Source organism: Pantherophis guttatus, chromosome 4 (genome assembly GCF_059756535.1).
Source record: "Pantherophis guttatus breed Tessera chromosome 4, ASM5975653v1, whole genome shotgun sequence".
Taxonomy (NCBI): domain Eukaryota; kingdom Metazoa; phylum Chordata; class Lepidosauria; order Squamata; family Colubridae; genus Pantherophis; species Pantherophis guttatus.
This window is the reverse complement of record NC_142066.1, coordinates 108,289,278-108,309,377: the sequence shown is the minus strand read 5'-3', so window position 1 is coordinate 108,309,377 and position 20,100 is coordinate 108,289,278. Positions and strand designations below refer to the sequence as shown.

Sequence of the window (20,100 nt, the reverse complement as noted above, 5' to 3'; positions counted from 1 at the left end):
CTTCCTGTGTAGTTCAGTTTTTCGACTCGTCTTCTCTGGGACAGTCGTGTCTATAGTTTCTCTACTAATTTTAGAGTATTTACTCTGCTATTTTATTTTATTTTATTTTATTATTTTATTACTTTACTTTACCTTACCTTACCTTACCTTACCTTACCTTACCTTACCTTACCTTACCTTACCTTACCTTACCTTACCTTACCTTACCTTACCTTACCTTACCTTACCTTACTTTACTTCTAATTGAATCTAACTGGAGCGAGAAAGGCTTTTTGCCACACCCCACTCTGAGCCACTGGAGCGGCTTTGGTCTGCCGGCTGGCAGAATCATTTAAAAAATTTTTCTCTTCCGCCCACGAGCTTGCTCTGCGGCATTCTGAGCCCACAAAAATCATTTGGAGCCTGGTGGAGCCGTTTTTTGGCGATCCTGGAAGCTTTCTGAGGGCTGTGAGCTGTTTCAAGGGCTTCGGCTCTACAGCTGGTTGGTGTGAAATTTTTGCTGCGCCTGTGTTGCACCAAACTGGACGGCTAGCGATCTCAGCGATCTCAAAACGGACATAACAACAAGTATTTGGGAAGTTCTCTGTCAAATTGGCTCCTGTAATCTGTTAATTGGTGATTATTTTCTCTGATTTGTGCTGTGGGAGGCTTGTGTGCCTTTTAAAAGTCTCTGAAAACTTAATTTGAAAATCCAAAATGGCCGACGCTATTCATTCTAAGGCTTCTCACAAGTCATCTAAAAGAAAACAACAGTATGGGCCTGATCCAGGGGAGGGCTGCTCTTCCCACACACACCCTTCTGCTAAAATAGCTCGATCATCTGCCTCTAAAGGATCTAAATCCCTAAAGATGAAGAAAGACGCCACAGAGCCATGGAAAGGACTTTCAAAAAGGCTCAAGCTGATAGAAACAAAGCCCCACCCATCCCAGCCTTCCTCTCTCTCTGTAATGGCTCCTCCCACAGATGTTCAGGCTACTAGATCACAGCCATCTCATACTCCTTCTCTATCTCCAGATAGATCATTGCAAGGTGATACTAATTTGGTAGATGCTTCCACTGTTTTTCCAGGGTCCACAGCAGAATCCAGCAATAATCAGGCTGAAACTCAAGAGGTTGCTCTGACTGCTCCTGCTCAGTCAGATTCTGAAATTGGGGGAGGGGGATCATTCTTCTCCTGCCCAAGATGTTCCAGAAATTTCTCCTGCTCTAGCCTCCCTCATTTCTATGGCAATCTGCCAGGGTATTGCTGAAGGTCTTCATCAGAGAGCTCCTTCTGAGGCTTCAGAGATACAGAGCCATCAGGGCCATTCTCGTAGGCATCAGAAGGCCAGAGATACTGTAATTCATCATGAGGTTCATAACTCTCCTCAATCGGATAGTCAGGATTCATTATCTGAGGGTGAGATCATTCCAGATCAGGAACTGTCTGAGGATGAGGGCCTAGAACCAGACCATCCGGCATTTGTGGGCCTATTCAAACCTCAGATGTTTAGATTCTTGTTATTCAAAGCTCAAACCACTACACGTATGGGTGTTCCCAGTTCCAGTTCTGGTTCCTCTTCTTTGTCCTCTGATCCAACAACATCTGTGGTTCTGGAACCCACTGTTCAAGCTGAAGTTGTTCCTGCTCCCAAGCTGTTTTCAGACGTAGTTCAGAGACAATGGAACTTCCCAATACAGGTCCTCTTCCTAATTCACTGGACAAATGTTTCTATAACTTGGCAACTGACTTTTCAAATATATTGCAGGTTCCTTCTGTGGATTCTCCTGTAGTAGCTTTGTCCTCATTGTCTCCAGTTTCAGGCCCAGCTGAAGAGGTCTTACACCCGGAGGACAAAAGAGCGGAGCGAAGTTTCATCAAGGGACATCAGGCTTCTTCCTGGTCGGTACAAGCTTCCTCTGCGGCCTCTTTCTTCAACCGCGCTATCATCCTGTGGCTGAAACAACTCCAAGAGAGAATTCCAGCCACTGATCATAAGTCTCACCAGGACTTAAACAAAATTTTGGCAGCGGTGGAATTCTCTGCAGATGCCATCCGCAATGCAGCTCAATTTTCTGCTAAGGCTATTGATTCTTCAGTTACATCCAGGCGTCTCCTCTGGCTCAAAAATTGGCAGGCAGATCAAAGAGCCAAATGGCGCCTAGCTTCTTCTCCTTTCCAGGGTGACAAGTTGTTTGGGGCTCCTCTAGAACCCCTCCTGGTTGAGACTAAAGACCATCGTAAAATCTTGCCATCTATTTCTAGAGGTCAGAGATCCGCCCACAGACTTCCTTTCGTTCGGGATCCTTTCGGGCCCACGATTCTGGTTTCTACCAACAACGTTCCTCTTGGTCATTTCATCCACGAGGATCTCAACAACAGGACTCTCAGGTCAGACAGGGGTACAGGATCTCCTCTAGGAGACCATTTAGAGGATCCAGAGGCCGGCCTTTTCGCCGGGCACGTTAATTCTCCTCCTGATTCTAGGATTGGGGGCAGGTTATCCTTTTTTGCTGACATATGGGATAACACAGTCTCAGATTCTTGGGTTAAAGATACTATTAGATTCGGCCTAGCTCTTGAGTTCCTCTCCCCCCCCCAATTGTTTTCTGCGCTGTCCTTTGTCCTTGGATAGAGCCAAACGTGCTTGTGTTACAGTTGCCATTGAACACCTTTTACTAATAAAAGCCATCCAACCCGTCCCTTCCCTTCAACAAGGTCAGGGGTTCTATTCCCGTTTATTCCTAGTGCAGACACCTTCGGGGGATTGGAGGGCTATTCTAGATTTAAAATCCTTGAACCGGTATATAATTTACCGCTGGTTCAAGATGCAATCTCTCCACACTATTCTTTTAGCGATTAGGGAGGGAGATTTTATGTCCTCTATTGATTTAACGGAAGCTTATTTACACATTCCTATTCTCCCTGCCCATCGTAGATTCCTCAGGTTCTGTTACAATGGTAAACATTACCACTACAAAGCCCTTCCATTTGGTTTATCCTCAGCACCTAGGGCGTTTACAGAAATTATGGCGGTCCTTATTTCTCACATTTCCTCCATCCCGATCAGGATTCTTTTTTACTTGGATGATATACTCATCCTTTCCCGATCTGAGCTTCAAGCTCGTTGGGATGTGGCCACATCTCTCGATATTGTAAGGACTCATGGGTTTTCCATTAACTGGAAGAAGAGTCACTTGACTCCTTCTACCCATCTTCAGCACCTAAGGTCTGTAATCGATACAGTGTCAGCTAAGGTTTTCCTATCACAGGATCGACAAGATAGTCTCTGTGATAAGACCCATAGGTTTGTTCAGTCCAGGTCAGCTTCCCTACTGAGCTTGTCTAGCCTTCTAGGCAAGATGGTGTCCTGTTATGGTATTGTACCCTGGTCTCGTCTTCACAGCAGAGAGTTGCAGTGGCTTCTTCTACCCTATCAGTGGAACCTCAACAGTTCCTCAACCTCCATCCTACATCTGACCACCAATGCTGTCAAGTCTCTCAAATGGTGGACACCAGAGAATGTTTCCAAGGGCTGGAACCTCAACGGTTAGTCATAATGACAGACGCCAGCCTAGTCGGTTGGGGAGCTCATCTGGAGATGCGCATGATTCAAGGCAGGTGGTCCCCTCCGGAATGCGATCTCAACATAAATCTCCTAGAACTCAGGGCGATCTTCCTCGCTCTTCAGGGATTCCTGGCCCAGATCCAGGGCAGAGATGGCCTAGTCCTCATGGACAACATCACTGCCAAAGCATACATAAACAGGCAGGGAGGGACCTGTTCCTCCAGGAGTCTCTTCGGCTGGGGATCTGGGCCGAGTCCCACCTAATTTCTCTCAGGGCAGAACACATTTTGGGGGTGTCCAATGTCCAAGCGGACTCCCTCAGCCGCAATCCAATCGACCCGACAGAGTGGAGCCTACACCCTCATCTATTCCAGGAGCTTTCCAGAAGGTTCGGCCATCCTCAGGTGGACCTGTTTGCCTCAGCAGTCAATCATCAACTACCCCGTTTCTTTTCACATTTCCCAGCTCAGGGGGCAGAAACAGTAGATTGTTTCTACTGTTCCACAGTAGCCCGTGGCCAAGGGGAATCCTTCTCTACACCTTTCCTCCGTTCCCTCTGGTAGCCAAGGTAATCCGGAAACTCATCAGGGAGGGAGCAGAACTGATACTGGTGGCCCCCCATTGGCCTCGCCATCCTTGGTTCGTGGACCTAGTGTTCCTGTCGGTGGCCCCTCCCTGGCAGATTCCCAACAGTCAGGTGTCTCTGCTACAAGGACGACTAGTTCATCCAGATCCACAGTCCTTCCAGCTAGCCATCTGGAGATTGAGCGGTTATCTTGACGGAGGCTCAAGTTCCCCCGGATGTCATCACAACCATTCAGGCCTCTTGACGCAGATCTACAACTTGTATTTACGATGCCACCTGGACTGCTTTCTCCAAATGGTGTAGGCGATGCAATATCGTTCCCAAGTCAGCATCAGTTGTTCAGATCCTTGGCTTCCTACAAGACGGTTTCTCTTCAGGTCTCTCTCCGAATACTCTATGATGCCAGGTATTAGCGATTTCTTCTGTTCTGTCTTACTCATCAGCTGTATCGCTGTCTAAGGATCCTTTGATTTGCAGTTTTTTGTGTGGAGCTACAAACTTCAGACCTCCAGTCATACACAGGTTCCCTACTTGGGACCTTCCCAAGGTATTGTCTGCACTCACTAGGCACCCCTTTGAACCTCTTCAGGAGGTCGACCTCAAATTTCTGTCTTTCAAGGTTTCTTTCCTGGTGGCCATAACCTCAGCCTGCCGGATCTCAGAGTTAGCAACCCTGTCGGTCTGACAAGATCTGTGTATTTTTCATGCGGACAAGGTGGTCCTGCGTCTGGATTCGGCATTTATTCCCAGGATCAATTCTGTTTTTCACAGATCACAGGAACTTGTTCTTCCCAATTTCTGCCCTTCAGCACCGACTGGAACGGGCGTGGCACACTCTAGATGTTCGCAGAGCCCTTAAGATATACATTGCCCGCACAACTTCTTTCCGTCGCACAGAAGCCCTGTTTGTCGCCTTCCAGCCCTCTGCCATGGGCGCCAAGCTGTCTTCTTCGGCCATTGGCCGGTGGATCAGGGCTACCATAGCTACGGCGTATTCAGTCCAGGCCTTGCCGGTTCCCCAGAATATTACGGCACATTCCACAAGGAGCGCGGCCACATCGGTGGCCTGGTCCACCAGGGGCCCCCTGGAGGAAGTTTGCAGAGCGGCCACCTGGTCCTCTCCTACTCCGTTTATCCGGCATTACCGGTTGGATACCTACGCTTCGGCTGATCCGGCATTTGGAAGGAGAGTTTTGCAAGAAGTGCATCTGGAGACTGCTTCCCGGGTCCGGCCTGATCCCACCCTATAGGACATTGGCTTTGGTATGTCCCAGGCATGACTGCCATGCCCACTGTCATGAGAATGGGCGTTGGTCTTACCTGATACGCTCTTTCTGTGATAGGTGGGCCCGGCAGTCAGCCCCTTCCTGTTGGGCCGTTCCGGGGCATGGGGGTGGGTGGCAATCTCACGTATGTTCTAATTTTCCAGACATGACAATCTGCTGATCTACCTTGTCTCAAAACTGGACTACACAGGAAGAGGCAGGACTTAAGAACTTTACAGCAGACTCGGTCTCATTGGAGCAAGGCAGTGTCACTCCCAGGCATGACTGCTGTGCCCACCTATCATAGAAAGGGCGTATCAGGTAAGACCAACACCCAATCTCTGGAAACAGAACAAAATTAGACCTTACTTGGTATTGTGGGGGGTGGGGGGAACAGCAAAAGAAAAATTCACTTAGAAAATGAGTTAAATCCAACTAGGGACTGCAGAGGGGGAAAAAATCATCCAATGTCCAGTGCATTACTCTAGAAATTGGGCTGTGACTCAGAATGCTGATAAATACTCCATTCTTAATGTCCTCATTCTTTCACTTTGGTCTTGTGACCCATGTAATGCTGCTATTGAGGATTTATAAATAATGCTGCTTGCTTTCCCTATTTTATTTTCTGATTTCATACTCTCCCTCAAAAAAAGGGAAAAATCCATTAAATGACCCAACTATAGTTAATAAACTGCAACTGTTATTAATAAACAATTACTATTTATAATATGAGGTTTAAAGTTTAGTCCTGTTGCAAATTTATCTCTTCTTCTACTTAACAGACTACTTGTCTTTCAGCTGGCTGGCTTGCTTTGATTAACCTTTTATTTTTAACAATAGATAGATTTGTTGTTCCCTTGCATTTTACTGACAGTGTGAGAGTTAACTGTCATACTTACATGTACCACAGGTTGTGGTAGCTTGCACCCCACTGATCCCCATCTGATTTTTAAGAAATCCCTTGTTTCTTTGAAGAGGTTTGTATCAATCACAATTAGCCTATAGGTGCTATCTCATGAACTCACCAAAACCAGTACAGGTTTATACAGTCTTGATCTTTATCTGTGAAATAAATAAACTTATAGATTCACTGATCCTAGCTTGCTGACCAGTTTTACTAGATCTGTCCCTGTTGCTGCTGACTTCCTTTTATTTCTTCTTGGTTCCAGGCAACCTCTGAGAAGACTACCCAAAAACAGAAAGAAAATGGAAGCTGTCTTTATGGTTTTATAAACACCCATCCAAGAAGGAAATTCTCCTGAGTGATTAGTAAGTATTTGAATTTCCTGGGCTATGGTTTCCTTTATCCTTTCAATGGCTAGACTACTTGAAGTGGAATTTCCCAACATTCATTGCATCTTTACAGTGTGATCAGGATTTGCACCACCAGAGTTATAAAACTTTACTTATCCCTCCTTGCCAGTTCCTTTTCCACTGCCCAATTTAGCTCTGAGGGAACCCAAAGGTAAAACAGAGACAACAGTTGGCATTCATTGATTTATTTATTTATAAAAATCATAAAGCCACCCAACTCAGTGTTACACTGGCATAAAAATATAACAATAACAACCCTAACACCACTATATATCATTAAACTTCTACAATACATAGATGTAAAATGCAAAATGCATGCATGCATGTATCAGTGTACACATATGCAAAGTGTATAAATAACTCAGAGGGTTTTCTATTGCACCAACCCATAATCTTACAAGGATAGATCTTCATTGAATCACAGGTCATAAGAACAGATTTTGTTCTTTTAAATGAATAAATATTGAATACACTTGCCTATCCTTTAAAAATGCAGTTTTATTATCTGGTAGGGAATACCACTAAATTCACTGAAACTTATAACTGAATGGACTTATATATGGTTTTTCTCTTTATGGCACCTTAATAAAGTGGGAGCACACTGCCCATTTATTCATTATTTTATTTATTATTAATTTTTTATGCTACACACCTCAATCTCCAAGTGACTGTAACAAAGGTACTTTTTCAAAAGGCAATTGGGCTTTCTTTGTTTTTCCTTGAAGACATTTCACTTCTTATTCAGGAAACTTCTTCAGTTCTGAACTGAAGAATGGAAGGTTTTATATTCCTTGCAGCCATCTGGTCGGTAGCACTCTCTGTCAGAGTTATTGAGGCCACTTGGAGGTTTATCTGTGCCTTTTGGGTCACCTTAATAGTGCAAATGGATGTGGAACCTTCTTGGAACTTCAGCATATTTCTATGCATTAGAATCTGAGTATACTCTCCACAGTTAATAGCAAGTGTTTTTAGGCATCCAAAACATGTTGATTCAATTTGAAATGTTTGTCACCCCTTCCATCTGAAAGGTAAATCTCCAGGGCATTTGCTTGTTGCATACTTTTCTCAGAAATATGGCTGTATTACAAGCATAACAGCTGCTGCTTCTGCTGCTGAAACACAGCTCTAGCACTTGCATGAGAACATAGAAGGAATGATACAGGTATTGAACCTGGCCTGCTGCTTTTAAGCAATCTAAATTTTGCCATGCTGAACACTGAACTCATTGGTAATGGGACAGATTGTATCATTTTCTTGTAATTATCAATTGTTAGGTATGACTTATAGACAAAGATATGGTTCTGTGGTCAATTAATCTTGTTTCCTCTCATTTCCCTCCTGCAAGCCAAATGTGAAATATTGTTTTGGATCCTGTCACTCATTGTGGCAAGTTAGACATTATGTTTTCTAGTAAACTAATGCTGGCATAGATACGTTGCATGTTAAAAGGTGTAGTGTTCACCTTTGTGGTGAACAGAAGGATCTGGGTCAAATGGGCTGACCCTTTATTGCCTTGTATATTTTGACTTACATGGATAAATAAGTATAGATAATTAATTTGTATTGATTAATTTATTCAGATTTTTCTAGTTTGTTCTGATTCATTCCTCCAACTGAAATCAAATGTTCATCATATGCTATTGACAGTATTTTTTCTAACCTATTCCAAAGATTATCTGTCATTGTACCAACATTTATACTATTCCTGAATTAAGTTCAATTAATGACAAATTCATTTTTGAAAAACAGCCCTGGCTGTTAATTGGCATAAATAATACAAGTTCATTCCTCAATTTTTCTTCATGTTGTCCTTGTCTCAATTATTCTGAGGTAAAAAAAAAAATCAATCTTGGAAAGATTATTTTTTTAATTTTGTTTGGAGTTTGATGTTATCAAACTCCAATACTTGAATGACTGACAAACAATACTTTGATTTGACAACATATCTTGATTTTATATATTTAACTGACTGTTGTAATCATTTGAACTTCCAAATATTTGCATTTTAACAGAATTAAAATTATATTAAGTTGTCCAACTTAATTGTTTTCTGATTGCTGGAAAGGAATGTATGCTGTCATACAATATAATCTTGTTTTGTTACATCTTGCTGATCAATTCACCTATAAGTGATAATAATTCTTTAAGTGCTGTCCGTCCCTTCATACCTATGAAAGGAAGTATCATCAGATTTGATCTTTGAAAACAAAAGGGAGGAAGGAAAGGAAACAAAGTATAGCGAAGAAACAGTTCTATATATAATATGAACATTAATTATTCTTAAATATTTTTCTTCTTAATTTTTAGTTTATTTTAATGCCTCTAATGTACTGGATGTGTTTTTTTTATTCTATTATTTCTGGTGTAGTCAACTTTTATTTTTATTGTTACCTTTCACTGTTAAAATAGTTTTTAAATATATTTGATTTTTAGAAGTAAATACATATTTTGCAGTACATAGGAAATTTAATTAAAACTAGTCTGGTAAATGTAGGGCATGTTTATCGAGTATAGAAAGCTGATCCACTCTTAAGAGAAGTAGTAAAAATAGATACTTGAGAAAAGGAACATACTAGAGTATCTAGCATGTTAAATCTGGGGTAATAATTTTTTGGGGGGGACTTTGAGTTTACCTCAGGTATCATATTCATTTTGATAATTCAATACAAATATAATATAATTTATATTGAATTATCAAAATGAATATGATTATGCCAAATGAATTTAACCATTTCCTGTTTCTATCATATTAAAAATTTGTGGTTGCTTTTGAAGAATTTTGAGTGGGTGTATGTAGCTCTGGGTATTCAAGCTGTATATTTTCATATTAAAGACATTGTTTGAAAATAATAGTTTGTTAAATGTTTCCAATAGCCATTCAGATTAACTGTTAATTTCTGTTCTTTCGTTTCTAGGCCTATTGTTGATACTACTACTATCAACAACCTACTAACCTGAAATATCTTCCAAAAAATATTGACATTTAGCTTTCTAACCTAAGAAGAAAAAAATTTAATTTCAGATTTTGTAGTCAACATTCAAGTGGATATCTTTTTCTAAAATATTCTTATTTCTGTGATTCATATTATTTTTTCTAATGTTTGTTAAAAGTATTATACATTGATTAAATGAAAATAATTTTAGAGTGCGTATTTCACCATTGAAGTAAATTATCTGTGTTGAACTCTGAATTAACATTAAAATGAGATTATTTGCCTGTATTATTTTTGCACATTATTGTATTAAAATATCAAGAATAAATTCATATCCGGTGATATTTTGAGCAATACATGCTTTTTCTCAGCAAAACTAAAAGTTGGTTTCATTTTGCAAAATCATATGTAAAAATAAGAGCATGCAGGCACATATGCACCCATATGAATTATAGAAGCATAAGTATAATGATGTGAATATCTAATGTTCTATTACAGTAATTTCTTTATCTTCAAAATTCATGTCTTGTAGTAGATAGAATTCAATCCTTCCAGAGAATAATCAGTTCCTTCCGATAAATATGATGCTATTTTTTCTATTACTCTAATTATCTTAAATTGTTGTCAACTATATTGATCTGTGTACTCCTCTACTTTTTTAGTGATTATCCTTGCAACTTTCCCATTAGCATCTTTCTCAAGGTTACTTGTCTTCCTTAGCTTGTTTTTTTTCTTTTCTCTGGGGAAGTTGTTTGGGAGACAGGTCCTGCACAATTTTTTGAAATGCCTACAACTAATTTACATTCTATTGATTTCTACAGGATGAAAGCATATTTTCTTCTCAGTCCTCATATGTTCAGTAAGCCAAGAAACAGCCTAATTAAATCACAACTGAATTATTCTTCAATTTATATCCATCGATACAGTATTTTAGCTCATGATTGTAAAAGTGTGTTCCATATTTTTATAATTCAGCAATTGTCATATAAATTTTAATCTGTTTGTAAATTCTAATGATAAATAATCTGCAATCAAATGAAATAATCCCAGTTATTCAATATCATAAACTATATTCCCAATGTAACCCTACCTAAAATTATATATGTTGTTGATTCAGAAAAGACTAATTTTAGACAGCACTAGCTAAACAACAAATAAAATATAAGAGTTCAGCAGTTTGTGAATAGAATAGTAATACAAATCAACAGTGAGCCTAGAAATTAATTAAATAACAAAAGCAGGAATTATGAAAGCAACAATTAAGAAATGAAACAGTAATAACTATGCTAAACTAATTGAAAAGAAATAAAAACACTTAAATGTTTACAATGAACCTGCCTTACTATATTTAGACATTGACTACATTAGATGATTTAGCACTAATTCTTTTTTTTATGTAAATCTGGGTTTAAAATGACAATCTATGTTTCCTTGCTTCAAAACCAGTGGATATATGTCCTATAAATCTCCTAAATATCATAAGAAAAACAGTTACACTTTGCATTTTCCTATGTCTCTGCATTATTATTCTCTGCTTCCCATGAAATTAGCAACAAAAATTATCTAGACCACTTTCAGTTGGGGTTCAGGCCAGGGTTTGGGGCTGAGATGGCATTGATCTTACTCATGAATGACTTCTGGTCATTCTCTTCTTTACCTCTTAGCATTTGATACCATTGATCATGGTATGCTTCTTGGCGGGCTCTGGGAGCTGGAGGTGGGTGGCACTGTGTTTGTTGGTTCACCTCCTTTCTCTAGATCAGCTTCAGTGATGTTGATAGCAGGGAGAGATTTCACCTATGGGTTGCTTCTATTCTTTCTTCACTCCTATTTTTCATCTACAGTACATGAGGTGATTGTGTGAGGTCATCCCTCAGTTTGCAATGAAAAATCCTTAATGTGCAGATGATATACAGCTTTATATCTGTTGAGTCCTCGCAGTACCGACGCCTGCGGACGCCGTTGTTGCTGCCCTCCCGCGATTGGCTAAGACACGTGGGACTGCCGAGCGGGAGAAATACACCCTTATGATTGGACGTTCTAGTCTGACAGCTCGCTATTTAAGCAGCTGTCAGGCAGTTTTGTGTTCGTTCGTTACTGAGGTATTCGTTGTACTAAAGTTATCTGTTGCCTTAATAAAGAATTGATTAGCCTAGCCGTGAGTCCATGCCTTTGTTCTAGGACAGAACGTTTGGCGACGAGGGTGGGATCGGCAACGGCTGCGGCAGTGCTGTAGAAGCAGCACCTGTCACTTACCCACACTGACCATGTCAACGTTTTTGCCAGTATTTTCCCCGTTCGTCCCATCGGCGGAAACATGGGACACTTATATGGAGCGTTTTGAGTGCTTCCTTCAAGCGAATGCATTGACTGATTTGTCCAGCGCTCGGAAACGGGGCTACTTCCTCAGCTCCTGTGGAAGTGAGATCTTCGGAACTGCCAGGGCTCTAGCCACCCCACAACAAGTGTTTGACGTTTCATGGGACACGTTATTAGAGAGACTTAAGAACCATTTCTCCCCCACACCGTCTCGTATTGCGCGCCGTCATGCTTTTTGGCAGCGCTCACAGTCGGAGGGGGAATCTGTGAACCACTACATGGCCTCCTTGCGCTCCGCAGTGCTCCACTGCGAGTTTCGTGATTTGGACGAGATGCTTTTGGATCAATTAGTCTGTGGCATTAAGGATTTAAAGCTGCAACGGAGATTATTGGCACGGTCTGAATTGACACTCCAGGTAGCCCTGGACGAGGCCAGGGCCGCTGAAATGTCTGGCTGCTCTGCCGCTGAAATTCAACGGTTCCAAACGCCCTCGGCAGCCGCTGCGAAGCCTCTGTCCGTCCATTACGAGGAGGTTGGCCTGCTGGATTCCTCTGACGACTAGAGAGAGGTGAGTCGCCTCAGGGCGACTCGTCGGCGACAGGGAGCGACCAGCAAAATTCTGAAGTCAGCCCAAGACTCTTGTTTGGGCTGCGGTGGCAACCATCGTAGGACCAACTGCAGATTTAAGACCGTGATTTGCCGCCGCTGTGGCAAGCGGGGCCACCTATCTCGGGTTTGCCGGGCTCCCAATCCTATGGCCGTCCCTTCTACTGCACCTCCACCAGATCGCCGCCAGGGCCGGAGATCGGCTGTTCGCCACGACGACTGTGTTGCTGTGATCCGTTATGAGGACCCGCTGGAAGTTGCTGTGAGCAATGCCTCTTCTTCTCCCGCTGCCAACAAACTTTTCCTCACGGTGGTTCTGGAAGGATCGGCCTGCCGCATGGAGGTTGACACGGGTTCCTCCAAGTCCCTCATTGCCTGGTCTACCCTAACCAAATTACTGCCTGGGGTGTCCTGCCGGCAGCTCAAACCTTGCCCAGTCATATTAAGGGATTATCAAGGGAAGTCCATTGCTACCTTGGGTTATGACACCTTCCAAGTATCCTATCAGTCCTTCTCTGGCAAACTACCACTAATTGTCGTAAAGGACAATCTACCTAGCCTGCTAGGCCTAGACTGGTTTGCCGCGCTAAGGTTGACAATCTTGGGCATACACACCGTGTGCCCAGATGTTGCTTCCACATTAGCCCTTGAATACCAAGAGCCTTGGTACTACAGGGGTTTAAGGCACCCTGTTATTAAGCTTATTAAGACCAGCTGCCTGCAATTACTGCAGGTTCGAATCTCGCCAAGGCTCAAGGTTGACTCAGCCTTCCATCCTTTCTAAGGTAGGTGAAATGAGGACCCAGTTGTGGGGGCAATAAGCTGACTTTGTATAAATATACAAAAGGATGAAGGCTATTGCTGAGCACATTGTAAGCCGCCCTGAGTCTTCGGAGAAGGGCGGCATATAAATCAAATAAAAAAATTAAAAAAAAATTTGCAGATGTGTTTTCCGATCAACTGGGCAAATACACGGGTCGACCCATATCTTTTAATTTGGACCCCCAGGTGGTGCCTGTTAGACTCAAACCACGAAGGGTGCCCCTAGCCTTGCACCCACGGGTGGATAAGGAGCTGGATAAGCTCATTGCCCAGGGTGTCCTTGTACCTGTAGATCACGCGAGCTGGGAAACCCCCATTGTCATTCCTCTGAAACAGGACGGGTCCATTAGGATCTGCGCCGACTATAAGTGTTCCTTAAATAAGGCGCTGCAGGCCAACCCCTACCCGGTGCCGGTGGTGCAGCATCTGCTGCACTCCCTGGGCCATGGCCGGGTCTTTGCCAAGTTAGACTTGGCCCAGGCTTATCAGCAACTCCCTGTTGATGAGCTGACGGCCATGGCCCAGACCATAGTTACCCACGGGTGCGTTTAAATGCACCCGACTCCAATTTGGTGTAAGTGTTGCCCCGGGAATATTCCAAAGCATCATGGAACGATTGCTTCAGGATATTCCCGGGGTAGTCTCCTATTTTGATGACATATTGGTCTCCGCTGGAGACCAATCTGATCTCCTCGCTAAGCTGCAGTCTGTCTTGGACCATTTGCGCGGCACTGGCCTCCGCCTTAAGAAATCGAAGTGCGTTATTGGGGTGCCCCAGGTGGAATTCTTGGGGTTCCTCATAGATGCTCGAGGAATTCACCTGACCCCTTCCAAGATCGCCGCCATTAAACACGCCCCCACCCCCACCTGCAGGGCAGAGTTACAGGCTTTCCTGGGGCTCCTTAATTTCTATTCGGTTTTTCTCCCTCACAAGGCGTCCCTTGCCGAGCCCTTGCACCACCTCCTTGATTCAAAGGCACCCTGGGTGTGGAGTCGCGCTGCTGCCGCGTCATTTCAAGCTGTCAAAGACACGCTGACGTCACGGGCTGTTCTCGTCCAATATGATGAGAGCTTGTCCTTGTCCTTGACTTGCGACACCTCGCCTTATGGCATCGGCGCCGTTCTTAGCCATGTATTCCCTTCTGGCATTGAAGCCCCGATTGCTTTTTACTCTAGGACCCTGTCCGCCCCGGAGCAGAATTATAGTCAGTTGGATTGCAAGGCTCTGGCGGCTGTCGCCGGGGTCAAGCGATTCCATGATTATCTATATGGCCGGTCATTTACCCTCTTCACCGACCATAAACCCCTGCTTGGGCTGCTCTCCGGGGACAAACAAACACCCATCATGCTCTCGCCCCGTATGTCCCGCTGGGCCGAGTTCTTGGCCGCATATTCATATCATCTAGTCTACCGTCCCGGTTTGGCTATAGGGCAACTTGGCAACTCCTGATTCCGACCCGGCTCCCACGTCCTCCGTCCTCCTCATTGAAGATTTCAATTTCCTTCTCACTGCTTCTGACATACAAGCTGGGTCCGCCACAGACCCAGCCATTTCCCAGGTATTAGATTGGGTCCGCAGGGGGTGGCCCAAGGGTCCTATCCAGGCCGAGTTTGTTCCATACCTGCGTAGGCAGAACGAGCTCTCTACTCTAAAGGGTTGCCTTCTCTGGGGCCACAGGGTCGTTATTCCGACAGGGTTAAGGCGCCCTGTCTTGTCCCACCTCCATAACTCTCACCCGGGCATTGTTCGCATGAAGGGGCTGGGCCGCAGCTATGTCTCGTGTTCCGGCATGGATCGCGAGATTGAACACTGGGTGGCCACGTGCCCTCAGTGCCAATCGTCCCGGCCAGCCCCTCCAGCGGCCCCAACTAGGGAAGGGAAAGTGCCACGGGCTCCCTGGGCACGAATCCATACGGATTTCGCTGGCCCTTTCCAAGGTTACATGTTCCTAGTTGTCGTTGATGCCTATTCTAAATGGCTGGAGTTGGCTCTCATGCACTCCACAACGACCGACACAGTCACTAGGGTCCTAGAGGGGTTGTTTGCTACACACGGGCTTCCCGATACCATAGTCACCGATAACAGGCCGCAATTCATTTCGGCACCCTTCCTGCAGTTTGTGACCAAACTAGGCATCCGCCACACAACAACGGCTCCTTTCCATCCAGCCGCTAATGGTCAGGCGGAAAGGGCCGTGAGATCAGCCAAGGAGGCTCTAGGCCGCCTGGGGCCTTCAAATTGGCACCACAAAATTAGCCAGTACCTTTTAGCTCAACATACGACCCCCTGCCGGTCTCAAAAACAAGCCCGGCCGAACTACTTATGGGCCGGCGACTCCAGACCGTATTGGACCGACTACACCCTGCTTATGCGCCAGATGATTTTAAGGCAGGCAATAAACACACCTGGACCTTTGCTATAGGGGACCCTGTCTATGCACAAAATTTCGGAACAGGTGTTAAGTGGGTCCCGGGCCACATTTGCCAACTAACCGGACCCTACTCTTATAGGGTCCAGCTCGATGACGGATGTGTCTGGAGGCGGCATGTGATTCAACTGCGGTGGAGGGCCTTTGCGACGGAGGGCCTTCCCTGTGAGCAGGCAAATCCAGCCGAGACCATTAAGCCACCGTATACACCCACTAGGCCGCCCTCACAGTTTCCACCTTCAGCCTCTCTACAACCCGATGCTTTCTCATCGGCAAACTCACCTGTTCGAGTTGATTCTCCCGCGTTGACAGTTGTTCCGCCCACTCCTCGTTCTTGGCCCTCCAACCTGGCACAGGACAGCACCATGACTCCGCCTATGCCGAAGGCCAGCCCTGAACTGAGACGATCTGGGCGGAACCAACGTCGGACTGCGTACTTAGAAGATTACGCATGTGCGGTCCAGGTGGGAAGGAGTGTTGAGTCCTCGCAGTACCGACGCCTGCGGACTCCGTTGTTGCTGCCCTCCCGCGATTGGCTAAGACGTGTGGGACTGCTGAGCGGGAGAAATACACCCTTATGATTGGACGTTCTAGTCTGACAGCTCGCTATTTAAGCAGCTGTCAGGCAGTTTTGTGTTTGTTCGTTACTGAGGTATTCGTTGTACTAAAGTTATCTGTTGCCTTAATAAAGAATTGATTAGCCTAGCCGTGAGTCCATGCCTTTGTTCTAGGACAGAACAATATCTCTACTCCAGGGCTCTTCAGTGATGCTGTGGATATCCTATCCCGATGTCTGGATGCTGTTCAGATCTTGGTGGAGCAAAATGGGCTTCAATTCAACCTTCGCAGGAAGATTCTTCCATCTGTAGTTCTGGATGTGCTGCCACTACCCCAGATAGACCTGATATGCAATCTGAAGATCTTCTGAGAGTCACAGCTCCTACTTGAAGAGTACGTGACAGCTCTGGCTTGGAGAACCTTTGCACATCTTCAGGCAGTGCACCAGTTGTAACCATTCCTGCACCAGTAGGGCCTTTTAACTACTGATGAATTAGGATGGCTCCTTTCTAGAATTTTTCCTCAGACTATTAAGCCTTTGGGGACTTCGCCTTCTCTGTGCTAGTAAGGCCACAGTTGGAATACAGTGTCTAGTTCTGATCACCACGATACAAAAAAGATGCCAAGAAAGAGTACAGAAAAGAGCAACAAAGATGCTAAAGGAAATGGAAGTTAAACCATATGATGAATGGCTAAGGGAACTAGCTATGTTTAGCCTAAGAGAAGGCTTAGGGATGACATGATAGCTGTCTTACAATACTTACAGGAAAAGTAAGAGAAAGATCCAATCTGGAACTAAAGAGAAATTTCCTGACAGAACAATCAGTCAGTGGAACAGCCAGAAGTTGAGGGTGGCCCATCACTGGAGATTTTCCAGAATAAAATTGGACAACCATTATCTGGGATAAAATAAGGACTCCTATCCCGTGAAGAGAGTTGGAATAGAAGACTTCCAAAGTCTCTTACAGCCCAATGGTTCTATGATTCTATGGTATCTATATACTTCAATTCTTTATTGATCAGCAACTTTTGGTTTATCCCTCTGTTCATTGATTTGGGACATCTCAATGAGACTGAAGTGAGTCCATATGGTCTACCCTTATTGAAAAAAGGAGCCAGAAATTACAAATTCAGATTCTAGAGAAAAAGGGAATCCCATAGAGAATTCCTATAACAATTGGGCTTAGCTTGTAAAATTTCTAGTTGACAAACATTTCTAAATGAATTGGTTTATTGTTATAAAATATTTCTAAGGAAGCATACCGCACAATAAAATCATTTCCTCAAAACTTTTAGTGGTAAAAATATCCATATAATACATACTTATAACACCAGCACATTTTCCTATATCACAATGTTGTACATTGGATAAGAGAAAATGCATGCTGTGAATTTTATGGCTTGCTGTTTTTATTTAGTTTGCTTACTCCATCCCATTTCCTCTACTTCACTATGTAATTATAATAGGTTTGTATATTTAGTGAATTCTAAAAACACATTAATGTACATTCCTGTTTACACTGGTTCACTGGACTGAACAAATGTACAGATACAAAAACATGATTCTCTAGGAGAAGGATATTAAAATAAAATTCTAAATTATCTGCAAGCAATAGATCTGGCTATGAATGAGCAGTCTTCAAAGAGGCAACTTGGCCAGCCGAGCCACAGACTGAGCTTTGAAGCAGTTCTCAGGATGCTGATCATCTGATAATAACATCCTGGGAATAGCTTCAAGGCTCAGTATAGTTTTTGGAATGTCTCTGCATTCAGCTAATGAGTTAATCAAGCATGTTCATTTCCCAACTATCCATTTGTCTGATTCCAAATTTGTTATAATAATAAAATTATTTATTTTATGATCATTTCTGCCGGAATTCTTATATGTTGTTCTCTGTTGCAAAACCCAAGCTATACATTATCTACAAGCTTAGCACATTCTCTCACTCTGGTAGAGGTTCTGTGCCTTTAACAGCTGTTTGCCTGGCATAAATTAATGCTCAGCAACTTCCCATTGTGTATTATCATTCTGCCTGAAAAATCTTGCTATTTGAGAGGAAGACAAAAAAATGGATAAGTTTGATGTTAAGAAAGCATCAACATTCAGTACCAGAAAGTGTTATTAACAAATGATTTACTGATTTTCTACCTTGAAAACATTTTATTTAGCATTTTAAGATAATGCCAAGAAAAAGGAATTGGATTCAAGTACTCAAATAAAAATAAAGCAAAATCACTTACAAAATATAAAGCTTCATTCATCTGCTCAGACATTTGTAAAATAGTATAGTTTCAACAGACAAAAAGATCCATCATATTTGTTAATAAGTTTATCTATTAAGAACCAATCTGGCAGAATCACCAGCTTTTACTGGTAACTATAGAAGTGTTATGCCATTGATTTTTTTATGTTATTTTTTTTCAATTTCCAAATATGTCCTTCAGGTTCCCTTTCCGAGAACTAACCATATCAGACCCTGTTATCTTTGTTAAGAGCCCTAACAAAGATAACAAATTGCTGACAGCTGCAGAGATCCATTTCTATTATTAATGATGTTACTAATCAGATTTCCCACTTTAGAGAGGTCTGAAACACTTTCTTTTAAGGAATGTTATTCAAATCTTCTATGAAGCTAAAATGAAACAAGAACAGGGCTCTTCAAATTGCTCATCAGCAACAACTTCACCAGAAGAATAAACATAAATCTATTTCTGTCTTTTTCATTATTGAATAGTACTGTATTTATATTTTATGTGAGAATTTTATTTCTAAATGCTCATATAAGCAGATATATTTTGCTAATCTCATATTTTAACCTCTTTTTAGATAGAGCATAATAGCTATTTTCTAAAGCAGCACTTAATGAAAAGAAACTAAGAAATAGTTCCTAGATAGCAAGGATTATCTTGTTGTCATTCAGTTACTAGTGATGTAGGACATATACAATTGGGCAAAGCTAATAATTAATAATAACAAGCTGTTTTTGCTTCACAGGCACTGTGAATTTTAGAGACTAGTCTACTGCTGTCTTTTTATCTCCTATTATTTCTTTTCTCACATATAAGAAAAGCAACAATGTGCTTTTCTTATTTGTGCTCAACAGCTTATTTTTTAAAAAAACTAAAATTATTATTTTAGAGTAGAGAAGGTAAAACAACAACAACAACAATAACAACAATGAATTAATAGACAAATAAGACATAGCAGAAGATCAAGATCACTATGAATTAGATATATCTCTGCTTTGTGAAAATGGCTATCATATCATATGTCCCCAAATGATTGAGGGCCCTAATTTATGTGGATGGATAAAGCTATCTTGGATTTTAGACAAGAGCATTTCTTCTTCCCAGTATGCCCACTATAATAATTTTTGGCCATTCTGCCAAATACTATCTTCACCGATGTTTTCACCTATTTATTTTATTTATTTATACTTCTAATTGAGCCAAGAATTACTGCTGTAAGTTGTGATGGCTGTTAAGTGACCATGCCAAATTTTATAACCTTTTGCCGCAAACATGCTTTTTTAAACGGGCATTTTTGCCAGAATCCTTTGTAATCCTCAATAGATTTTGTTTCTTTAAATATTCATGTATTTTCTCCAGAGTGATGTTATATGCTTTATACATGTTAAAGTAAAATTGATGAAATGCCTTTTGCATATCTATCTAATCTCAAATACAATTTCTCCTTATGATTTCTTCTTATGATTTC

General features: G+C 42.5%; 1 protein-coding gene across 2 annotated transcripts; it reads left to right on the top strand.

Moving 5' to 3' along the window:
• The first annotated feature begins 52 nt into the window (after window positions 1–52).
• On the top strand, window positions 53–11,802 carry LOC148114287 (lamina-associated polypeptide 2, isoforms alpha/zeta-like). 2 transcript variants are annotated; one of them, XM_087892538.1, is made up of 4 exons: window positions 53–5,398; window positions 5,565–5,721; window positions 6,570–6,669; window positions 9,630–11,802. In XM_087892538.1, the coding sequence occupies exon 1, from the start codon at window positions 1,663–1,665 to the stop codon at window positions 2,614–2,616; it is 954 nt and encodes a 317-aa protein (XP_087748664.1). In that variant the 5' UTR covers window positions 53–1,662; the 3' UTR covers window positions 2,617–5,398; window positions 5,565–5,721; window positions 6,570–6,669; window positions 9,630–11,802. The 2 variants fall into 2 exon arrangements, with proteins under 2 accessions (XP_087748664.1, XP_087748663.1); XM_087892537.1 differs by having other exon boundaries at window positions 53–5,721.
• The last annotated feature ends 8,298 nt before the right edge of the window (window positions 11,803–20,100 follow it).

What these genes read in the sequence shown, in the direction of transcription:
- LOC148114287 (XM_087892538.1), top strand. Translation starts at nt 1,663, where the DNA reads ATGGAACTTCCCAATACAGGTCCTCTTCCTAATTCACTGGACAAATGT.